Source organism: Trachinotus anak, unplaced genomic scaffold (assembly GCF_046630095.1).
Source record: "Trachinotus anak isolate AG129_WGS33_773 ecotype Australia unplaced genomic scaffold, CSIRO_AGI_Tana_v1 ptg000005l, whole genome shotgun sequence".
Classification (NCBI taxonomy): domain Eukaryota; kingdom Metazoa; phylum Chordata; class Actinopteri; order Carangiformes; family Carangidae; genus Trachinotus; species Trachinotus anak.
Window position 1 is genome coordinate 12,828,584 of NW_027273856.1, and position 11,181 is coordinate 12,839,764.

The 11,181-nt window shown below is 46.2% G+C and overlaps 1 protein-coding gene across 2 annotated transcripts; it reads right to left on the reverse strand.

Annotated features, from left to right (window-relative positions):
• Positions 1-1,316: 1,316 nt before the first annotated feature.
• Positions 1,317-9,072, reverse strand: slc35f1 (solute carrier family 35 member F1). Of its 2 annotated transcripts, XM_071478387.1 has the most exons (9): positions 8,445-9,072; positions 7,198-7,373; positions 6,062-6,189; positions 4,421-4,580; positions 4,166-4,322; positions 3,090-3,142; positions 2,832-2,986; positions 2,498-2,617; positions 1,852-1,991 (listed from the first exon to the last, which is right to left on the reverse strand). In XM_071478387.1, exons 1-8 carry the CDS (start codon positions 8,537-8,539, stop codon positions 2,516-2,518), a joined length of 1,026 nt encoding a protein of 341 aa, XP_071334488.1. In that variant the 5' UTR covers positions 8,540-9,072; the 3' UTR covers positions 1,852-1,991; positions 2,498-2,515. The 2 variants fall into 2 exon arrangements, with proteins under 2 accessions (XP_071334487.1, XP_071334488.1); XM_071478386.1 differs by lacking the exon at positions 2,498-2,617 and having other exon boundaries at positions 1,317-1,991; positions 8,445-9,068.
• Between the last annotated feature and the right edge of the window lie 2,109 nt (positions 9,073-11,181).

Sequence of the window (11,181 nt, forward strand, 5' to 3'; positions counted from 1 at the left end):
AGTGGTTCATCTGATCCAGTGAGTGGTACTGAGTGAATCCTGTTTCAGAGGAGAGAGACAGATGAGGAGGGATGAAGTCTCCTGAACTGATGTCAGCTCCTGTGGTTACAGCTGAGTCTGACTATGCTATGATCAATCAGGACTAGAACAGGGCAGGATCCAGGACTGTAGAAATGCACAGGTCGCGAGTCCAAGTCCCCCCCAGTGCAAGACCACATCCCACCACTTGACCAAACACCCAATATAATGTCCCTACTTTTTATTATTAACATTATTGTTTAGATTTTTCATCAGTGGTTCAGTTTCTCCAAGTGAAGTCTCCATCATCACGTCCAGATATTTCTGCACCTGCCCACAAGACATCCACCACAGGAGAAATACAGAGGAACAGGCAGAGACTGGGTAACAGCTGGACCATAGAGGAGCAGTGCTGTTTGTTTCAGTACCAGAGCCACTGATGGTGCAGGCACATCGCTAAGTTTCAGCTCATTTTGAAGGTCGTATAAGCACTGTTACTACGGTAACAAGTTTACATCAGTGAGTTCTGATCACATGATCAGATGTGAGACTGACCCTGTGAACAGTTTGATCATGTTGACGCAGCATCAGACAAACAGCAATCAGCTCAGTGACATCAGACGACACCATGATGTAGTAGGTTGTAATCAGCAGCAGTTGAATCAACACCAGTAGTTTGTGTTTGAATGAATCAGTTACTGACTTGTGTTGAGCAAATGAAGCCACATTGGACACATACATTCAGAGGAGAAGCTAAGCAAACAGGCTAGGCTATGAAAACATAGCTAAGCTAACAGGCTAGGCTATGAAAAGGTAGCTAAGCTAACAGGCTGGTCTAAGCTAGCTCTGTCCCAGTGTAACAGTGTGACTCTGTCATGTTTGTGTGTGAATCATCACAGATACAGAAATGTCAGAGGAGTGAAGGATGAATGAAAGGATGTTTCCTGTCTTTTCATCTTCACTAATTAACTTTTTCATCACTGAGCAGCTCAGAGGCTACCAGCAGCTACCACACACTGTTAAGGTGGAATGTGTTCTTGACCTTTACTCAGTGCATGATTGATGTTTGGAAATCAATCAGTACACCTTAAATGAATTTCAATAAATTAATGAATTGCGTTTATCAGCTCTCTTCACGTCAGTAATGATCAGATCTTCAGGATTGTTTCAAGATTTTTACCAGAGTATGTGAACTGAAGATATTTTATTTCATCAGTTGAGGAAAGGGGGGGGGGGGGGGGGGGGGGGGGGGGGTTATTCAGAAACACTGTAGGTAAGAAGTGAGGTGAGAACTGAGGTTGAAGTGAAGTCAGTTTTATCGTGTTCACAGGGTTTAAGCACAAACATTCCTGACATATAAAAAGAACACAGGAGATTAAATAAAGTGACAACACCGTCTATTTACATGAATGATCATTTACAGTCACCACTTTCTACTCACAGTCTTCATCACAGTGAACTCATCATCCTCACTTGCTTTGCTACAGGAGTTAATTACATTCTGGTCATTTGTTGGGGACATACTGAGGAACATGAACCTGTCTGAACTCGGTCACTGAGCAGGTGGAGGCTCCGTCCCTCAGCACAGGCCATGAAATGAAAACCTGGACCAACCTGAGGTCTGGGTACAGCCGGCACTATTCCTCTGTATACAACTGTGGGCGGAGCCTGGAGGCCTCAGCTGACACACTGATCCACCAGGCTGAGAGACTAAACCCTGCCAGACCTACTACATCATCTTAGGCCACACGCACAGGAAGCTCGTCCCCCGACTCGGGCCCCAGACTGGTGTAGGTGACGGAGGGCTCCAGGACTCCGGGACCAAGCGGGGGCGGGTCGGTGACTGCCTGGCCGCCGGTATTCCTGAACTGCTTGTAGACTCGCGGATCCTGGGCCACATAGGTCGATGAGGAGGAGTAAAGGACCAGGCCCAAGATGATGATGAAGAACGACAACAGATAGAGGCCAGAGAACTGCAACACAGAGAGAGAGGCTGACACCCACATCCTCACCTGTACACTCACCTGTCACCACCTTAGAACTGATGGGACAACTCTTCTTCAGTGTATTAAAGCAGAGGTTCTCAGAGGGACCCTGACCTGACTCAGATCAGACCACAGACCTCACTCTGATCAGACGGAGGACCAGATGAAGGATCAGATCACTTTGAGGACCACTGCATTAAAAGACCAGTGTGTAGGATTTGGAGGGGGGGGGGGCTGGGCAGGAATGGAATCTAGTTTTCATGTTGTAATAATCACGTTTCATTATTTTAATTAATCTCCTGAAACTAAGGGTTGTAGAGAGAGCCTTTGTGTTTTTTCGTCACCCATTCTCCTACACGCTTAGAAATGGAGAGGTGAGGGAGGGGTGAGGGAGATGTATTCAGTGGTTGCAATCTGCAGCCTCGCCACTAGATGTCACTCAAAAAGATACACATGAACACACAGACTGGTGATATTTCTTAGCTCCGTCTCACTGTTGTGGTAAAACCAGATTAAAGGTCATCTCCTGAGGTCCTGGACTCATGTGGACTCTGACTGTCAGACTGGCCTCTGGGCCTCGTATAACGCTGCCTCGTCTGTACACGAGTGAGTCCCTGAAACAGACATGAGGAGCTGCAGAGTTTGAGGTGAAACAGGAAATGACCGTCACAGCTGAGATGACGTTGTGACACTTTCTGTGATGTTACAGAGACTGGCAGACAACAGGGAGCAGGTCTGTCTGTCATGGACAGACATGGACCTGTGTTATGCTACACACCTGGCCCATCATTTACCAATCAGAGCCTCCTGACAGGTGCTACATGTTACCTTGTAGTGGAAGAGGAAGAGGCCACAGAAGAGGCTGTACAGGTCAGCTGTGAGCAGAGACAGGTTGACTGAGGTGGCGCTCGTCCTCTTCATCACCACCGGCATGAAGCTGTACAGACCAAACATGAAGGCACTGAAACCGACGTAGAGCAGACCTGCAGACACACACAGGGAGCCAATCACTTCACACATACACAACACATCCAGGCTGTGTGACTGTGTGTGTGTATGTGTGTGTGTGTGTGTGTGTGTTCTCACCTATCTGCCAGTCCCAGGACACCTTCAGCAGCTCCTTGTGCTCCATGATGGCCCTGCAGAGAGGAACACAGTCTCCTGAACAAGCCTCTGACCTCACCTGGACATGAGGGGCGTGGATCACCTGATGTCCCGCCATGACACAAACACAATACACACACACACACACACACACACACACACACACAAACGCTCACAGCAGCAGTGAGCATGACAGTAACATCTTTGTCTAAGTAAAGGCTCCTCACTGGTGGTGGGGATGGGGGGGGGTCTTTCACTGTTTTGTACAGAACTGACTGTAAAATCTCTGTGGAGTCAAACACAACAGACACTGTGTCACTGTTGTGTGTCACTGTTGTGTGTCTCTGCTGCGTTGTGTGTCACTGTTGTTAGTCACCACTGAAGTCTTGGTGCTGGTCTCACAGATCCACCTGGAAGTCTAGAGTCCACATTCATTCACCTTGTGTTGTTTGTGTTACTTCAGGTAAAGTATTGTTTTATATAAGTGTTATTGTCAACTATTATCATCAACTTGATTATGTATCATAGTATCATCGTACACCTCTGTATTAGTGTGTTAGACCATATCATAACATAGATGAAACAAAGAACAGATCCTCACATTTGAACTTGAGGTCAGGTCCTATCTGCACCCCTCTCATGTTAAGACTCCTCCCATGTTAGGACCCTTCCTGTGTTAAGACCCCTCCCATGTTAGGACCAGCAACTTTCACTTTCCTCATGAACACATGAACAGATTCATTCACTGTGGATTTTTAGGACGAGGTCTCTACATCTGTTCAGCTCCAGTGGAGAAGACCTGAATACTATTAACACTGACAGACTATGGGCTGGAGACACACATATATAACATCTACAACAGAATCACACACGAACACACACGCACACATACACTCATATGGCTCTGCAATCCAATCTACACAGCAGAGAAAGTACAAATACCTCAAGTACTTGAGACACTTGACTGCTTCATTACTTCAGTACTTGAGTATTGGACTGAAACAGTTATTTTCCTGTCCTGCTCTCATGAGGTCTGGCCCCCCTCCACACAAACTCACAGCTGGATGCCGCTGAAGAAGGACCCAAAGAGTCCCATCATGCCGAGGAACTCCACGCGGCTCAGGTTCTTCACGATGAACTCCTCACAGACGTTGGAGATCCCGTAGAGTGTCGCTCCTCCCAGAACCAGGAGATCCCCGAACAGCTTCTGCTCTCCTGCAAGGGGGAGGGAGAGGAGGGGGGACGGAGCATGAGCGGGAGACTCACAACAAACACAACAAACATGCAAAGGTTTGGGGGGGGGGGTTACTCACCAAGGCCTTGCTGCCGTCCAAGCAGGATATCAGCTCCCACCATGCAGCCGATCCCCAGCAGACACAGTCCTGCCCCGACAAAGTGGGTGGCCTTGTACCTGACCAAGAGGAAGAACCAGGACAGCAGCAGGACCACGGGGATGACAAAGCAGTCCAGCAGCTGAGAGGAGAACAACACACACGGGATGAGTCCTCTTATCTCCTGCTCTCAACTCCTTCTTCCTCCTGGGAGGGTTCATCACTTTGTGCTGAGCGTCAGACAGCAGAGGAACCCCCGCCACCACAGACCTCCACCCCAGACCTCCATCGCAGTGAACTCCATGAACTGGTTAGGAGTTCATAACCAGGCGGTAAACTAATAAAAACAAACATACCCAAACCTGGAAGTGGAAAGAATTGTTTTCATGTTGGTGGAGAAGAAGAAGAAGAAGAAGAAGAAGAAGAAGAAGAAGAAGAATTGGTCCATCCATTTGTAATGGATTCCACATGACAATATTCACAACCTGGAACACTTTTAAAAACCCTTTGATTCTTCTGATCTGACACGACAGGACTATTAATAGTGAGGAACAGGCAGTCGGACATCAGACCTCTTCAAAGGTAGGAAGTCACCACTGTCTCCTCTCTTTGTTCATGATGCTGGTAAATCTGAGTGAATTAACCTTTTGTTTTCATGGTTTCTGTGAACAGGTGAACTGTGGAGAATCTCTCTGAGTTAACGATGTGTAGCGTGTCAATACTCGCCACACTTTAAACATTTATATCTTTATGTTGCCACGCTGCTTTGCAAGAGATTTCAACTGCGACCAGGTGGGTTTAAGAGCCTCCGCCCCCTCAGGTGTATTTTTTTATTCCCTCTGTTTAAGCTTCATTTAGAAAAATAGAAAAAAAAACAACAAAATCATTGGCTGAGAAACAGTGGTTGTGAGTCAGGACCAATGAGAAGCTCAGTCTCTGTCTGGGTAGAGGAGCCTTTAGTTTCTTTTAACAGGATGATTCTGTTTTTTGGCAACTTTACTTACTTTATCAGTTGACCTTCATCAGAGTTCATCACAGTACAACAGTTACCATGGTCACTGAGACCGCCCCCTTTTTACTTCATAGATAAAAACATTAGATATTTCATATATTTATATATTATTAAAATATATATATATTATAAATGTCCTCAGTTTTCATTTCAGAAACCCGGCCACCTTATGCTAACAGCTCTGTGTGGCTGCTTTTAGCTAACATGCTAACATCAGCATGCTAACATACTTACAGTGTTGCAGACATGCTAATGTTTAGCAGGTGTAATGGTCACCATCTCAGTTTAGCATGTTAGCATGCTAACATTAGGAATTCACACATTGTGTTGGTACATGAATGTGTGTTAATGGTGAGAAGAGGCAGCTGCTGTGACACCAGAGGAAAGGTCAGGGGTCACAGCGATGTTAGGATTCACCTGCAGTGTTTGTTCAAAATCTCATGTCAACTCATCCAGTGCTGCAGAGACACTCCAAAAACAATGGATCCTACACTTCCCATAATGCAACTCAGTAGCAGCTTTTTCTTTCCACAGTATGACTACAGTTTGTAACAACAGAGTCCCTCACACACACACACACACACACACACACACACACACTCAGCACTAACCTGCACACTGGAGAGGGTGGTGTACTGGTATGCCTTCAGGACCAGGTAGTTGGCCTCGATGTCTATCAGGCCCAGAATCATGTACTTCCACCAGCGCTGCTTCAGGATGGCTAGCAGGTTCCCCTCCCCTGCTCCGAAACACAGGGACACACACACACACACACACAAGACACATCAAAACAACACAGTGGACGCACATTACTGACACACAACATAAACAAAGACAAGGACTGAACCCCTACAGAGGCCAGCGAGGATGACCCGGTCCCGTCAAGCATGCTCTCTGAGGAAGACCAGGACCCCCCAGTCCCAGTCTGTTTCCCACCTTCACCTGGCAGCTGCTTTTAATAAGGTTTACCTGTCGTGACAGGTGTGCTGACTCCATTTTGAATGCAGACACCAGTGATACAGAGGCCTCAGGTTTATGAGCATGTTTTCATCTGGTTTTATGTGAATGATTGTTTTCTTCCTGGTGTAACAAGATGACTGACGATTTACTGCCATGTAGAGAATATTTAGCTTTAAGTCTGAGCAGGAATCAAAGCTCTTCCCTCCATTTATTTAGAGAACCTCTGTACAGAAGGAGAAATAAATAGACCAGGAGAGACAGAGCTCGTACTCAGTCTGGAGTTACTGAGTGTCACGGTAGATGTTTGATTCAGAGAAAAGAATCAACTTTAAAATTCTAGTGTTGTTTTACTTATACTTTATTTAATTCTTATAAAAATGTGTTTTTATAAATCTCTGAAAATATTCTACATGAAGTGAACATTTAAACAGATGTTGGATTGTTTCATCTTTTAAAAGTGTCTAAATCACGTTTTTCCCGCAGACGCTGAACACAGTAGCTCATCACTGTCACTTTAACAAACATATCTTCTTATGGACATCAATACTTCACATATATAAAAGACTGTGCAAACTGTGGGACCTTTAAAATCCTCCTGTTCTAGCAGAAACAACCGTTTTTTAATGATTCACCTCAGATCTGCTGCTAATAATAAAACCACCTGTCTCATGCTGGTGACTCTGACCCTGTCATCACTTGGTGTTGGATGAAAACCACATGTCGAGATGCCCTATCTCCTCGTTTCAGTGGACCCACAGTATTTACAGACACACTTTGGTTTCTGTACCTTGCCGGACTGCCAGTGTGGTGGTGTAGACCAGAAACAGCAGGATGTAGTTGAGAAAGCTCTGGAACACCGGTGTGTTGGCGTGGAAGTCATCAGCCAGGTACTTGCTGATCAGACTGATGGCACAGATTAACAGGGACAGGACCTGGCCTAGGGCCAGGGTTACCAGCAGGTCCCTGCAGAGGACAGAGATGGGGACAGAAGCTCATCAGTGTGTCACTAAGGATGAGTTCAGATCAGGATCATCAGGTGACATCACAGGTCTGTTTATGTGATGTCATCCTGAGCAAAGGTCCAGTTCAGACATGTTAAACATTACACTGCTCATTTTATTAGGTCCACCTCTCTAGTCCTGCTGGGACCTCCAGAGTGGCCTAAGCTCTTTGTTGGAACAATGTTTAGATGTTTGTTGTGTTGACAGGACCCACCTCCACCTGAGCCTGAAGGACCTCTGGTACCTGTGGAGGCCACTGGATTACACCTGACCCACCTGACCCGTCAGACCAGAGGATGTAGTTTCTCTCCACAGACATGAGCATTAATGACTAGTGACTACACAGCTGTACCTGTGGATTTCTCACCAACAAACCATGGTCACAGCTTTTTAATAACTGAGGATCCACTGAGCCAGTCACCTGGTATTGGTCTCACCCGTTTTTGTTCTGTCTTTAATAAAGGTTTCATTACAATATCATCCCTCTGTGTCTGTGTCAGCAATAACACCGCCCTGCACACACACACACACCCTGACATGGGCCTTATATTCTGGTCTCCAATTCAGCTTGCAGCCAGTCCAACGCCCTGAGATACACAAGAGCGACCAGGGATGGTGTGTGTGTGTGTGTGTGTGAGAGAGAGAGAGAGAGAGAGAGAGAGAGAGAGAGAGAGAGAGAGAGAGAGAGAGAGAGAGAGAGAGAGCATGAGGAATGCAAAGGGAGTTTGCAGGTAACAGTGAGAGTGAGGCAGGCGTGTGTGTGTGTGCTCTGCTCCGGTACCCAGGCTGCAAGAATGCCCCCACTCCGACACACACCAGACACACATGACGTGATGTTCGTGGTTGTTGTGTTGACATCTGTTGCACGACACGCTCCCTGCAGCAGCAGCTCTGATGTCACAGGTTGTGCATGGAACAAAAGGAAACGAGCCCCCTCCCGCAGTGACGATCTGCTGCTGCTACCCCCCCCCCCCCCCCCCCCCCCCCTTCTAAGCGTTGAGGGAATGTAAAGAGCCGCTCATCCTCCTCTTACCTGGTGAGGACCCTCCTGATCCGCTGGTAGAGGCTCGGCGGCGGGGTGCCCGTTCCTCTGGGAGCGCTCTCCACCGTGGAGACGACGGACATCATCCTGCCTCAGAGCGGGATCAGCGCATTCTGCTCCGAGCAGGACCGGGGGAACGGTAGGGGACGGGGGCAGCTCCCCTCAGCTGGCGGCAGAAACGCAGCGGACGCTCCCGGGTCCGTGCTGCAGACAGCGGTGCAGCGCGGGGGGGCAGAGGGGCTGTGGAGGCGGATCAGACCTGCTGCTCGGACGCTGCTCCCTGATGAGAAACGGGATTCAGAACCAGCTCCTGCGTTTGACACGGAGACGCTGGACTGACCACAAGGTGGCGTCCTTTCTCCCAGACTGCCTCACTTAGGAAGACGTAATCCGTCAGGATGTGGGACGTGGTCTGGGATCAGGGTCCGGTTCCGCCTAAGTCTGAACCACTTTTAAATCATGTGATTTCTGAGGAGAATCAGGACCTTAGCCTGAATCCGATCTTCTATATGAGTCCAGCCCTCCCAGACCACACCCACCACGACCCCCAAATGTAAGGGAGACTGGGGACGGTTGCAACAAGTCTTATTCCTCCAATCAGACATGCTGGAGTGATGACACTCATTTTGCACATGCTCAGTTAGACCCTGCTCACACCAGGTAGAGGACTCATCACAGTTATATCTGTCAAACTGTCCCGAGCTCCTGGTTCAATAATCCATACTTGGGTGTTCTGTCATGGCTGACAGGGTGGGGACTGCTGCAACCATGGATGAACAAGTTAGTGGAACCAAGCTGAGCAGCCAAATCACAGACACACAACAGTGTGTTTCAGCAGTTTATTTTAAAACTGATAAAATATGAAGCTAATTTTGTCCCACAGCTCAACAGATGAACAGTGACTGCTCATTTTAAAGTTTCAGTGTGTGGGTTATTTTGTTTGTTTACTGTGCTTGTTTTAACCCAATGTAGGTTCAATGTTCTACACAAACCAAACCCAGCAACTGTAGGTAAATATTATTGATATCAATAAATAACAGTATAAGATTAATGTAAAACAATGAATATTTTTTAGAATACTATGTTTACTGAGAAAAATAAGTAAATTATTTAAATTGAGTATATTTTTAATATGTTGCAACAGTGCCCAGGGTTAGGGTTGGTTGCAACATCTGAATTCTTCCATTCAAATAAATGTTGTGAATGATCTGTCATACACTCATCTTTAAATGGAATTTCTAATTAGCAGACAGATGGAAGTTTAATCCATAAAAGTCTCTGAGTAACTGAGGGAAATGTAAAGTGTCGTCTCCATCTCTCTGATTTATTTATGTATTTAATAAAATGTATTAATTCAACTGGAGTTACATTTAATACTGAATGAATATCAACGATATGTATGTTTATGTGTAACTCATTAGCCAATAACAGTGTTTACCCACTCACATACCCCTCCCACCCTCCTCCCAAGAGGGTCCTTCAGTTCTGAGTGCAGGGTTCCTGCAGGGACAGCCCAGGACTGGCAGACCTCTTCAGTCGCTGTTTTCCAGGTGAAGTGGGTCTGATCCAAGTGGAAGGAACAGGAACACCTCACTCAACGAAAATTTTAAAGGACTGCAGGACCTGACTCCAACCCACAGAACTGCTTCCTTGTGTATCACATGACAGATCTCTTTATGTTCCACTATAGAACTAATGACACTGAACCGTCAGCTCTGGGCTCTCCCCTGGTCAGAGTCCAGCTTTCAGAGGAGCTCTCTTCTGTGTCATGAGGCCAAAGGTTAAGACCAAGTCATCAGAGCTCAGCTCTTATCATTCACCCGTCTGACCTGAGGTCTGGACTGAACCAGGATCTGAGGTCATCCAGATATCTTCAAGTTTAAGTCTGGTTTTCTTGTTACCAGGGTAAATCACCATGGTAACTGATGCTGAGCTCTAACCTGCTCCAGATCAAAACTTGTCAACAGCCAAACTACTGACCAATCAGATCAATGGAAAACTCTCCTCCTCATCACTGCAGCTCAGAGTAACATGAGGAGAGTCTGTGATCAGAAATGACATAAAACAAAGATCCACACACTGATCAATGTTTCATCATTACAACTGAACGTTTCAGTCTCACTGACCTCATCACACATCTACTACATCACACTGTTCAAGTCACCTGATGACATCACTGACTGAACTCACCTGCAGGTCTCAGTTTCCTCTCAGATCATATTAATACTTTATTCAAGGTTCTGATGATGATGATGATGATGATGATTATAATTAACAACTCTTCCTCTCTCACATGAATGAGCTGGTACCTGGACAGGTGAACATTAGTTATCTGAACCAGGTGATCAGGACTGTTGATGTTAGGTTCAGTTAAACCGGATAAAGAAATCTTATACTGAATTTGTTGAATTTATTTCATAGTCCAGGTCTCTGCTGGTTTGTGTCCAGCCTGATGATCAGCTGACTCACATCACTTCCTCTTAGTGATGTCACTGTGTTCTCACTTTGTTAGTGGTTATTTGGGGCAAACAAATTTATTCTGTTTAATCTGTAAGAAATAGACCAAAGTAGAGAGTGAACTTCAATCAACTCAAAGTCCACTTACTACTTTTCTGTGGAGCTTCATCGTTCATGGTCTCCATCAGTGGGTGGAGACAGTTGAGCTGACATCAAGTGACCATATTAACATGATAAGTGATAAGGCTAACTCAGTCACAGTGAGGCTACG

What these genes read in the sequence shown, in the direction of transcription:
- slc35f1 (XM_071478386.1), bottom strand. Translation starts at nt 8,539, where the DNA reads ATGATGTCCGTCGTCTCCACGGTGGAGAGCGCTCCCAGAGGAACGGGC. An exon ending in CACACTGGCAGTCCGGCAAG is followed by an intron (nt 6,190 to 7,197) that starts GTACAGAAACCA and finishes GTTTCGGAGCAG; the next exon opens with GGGAGGGGAACCTGCTAGCC. An exon ending in CCACCCTCTCCAGTGTGCAG is followed by an intron (nt 4,581 to 6,061) that starts GTTAGTGCTGAG and finishes TTCTCCTCTCAG; the next exon opens with CTGCTGGACTGCTTTGTCAT.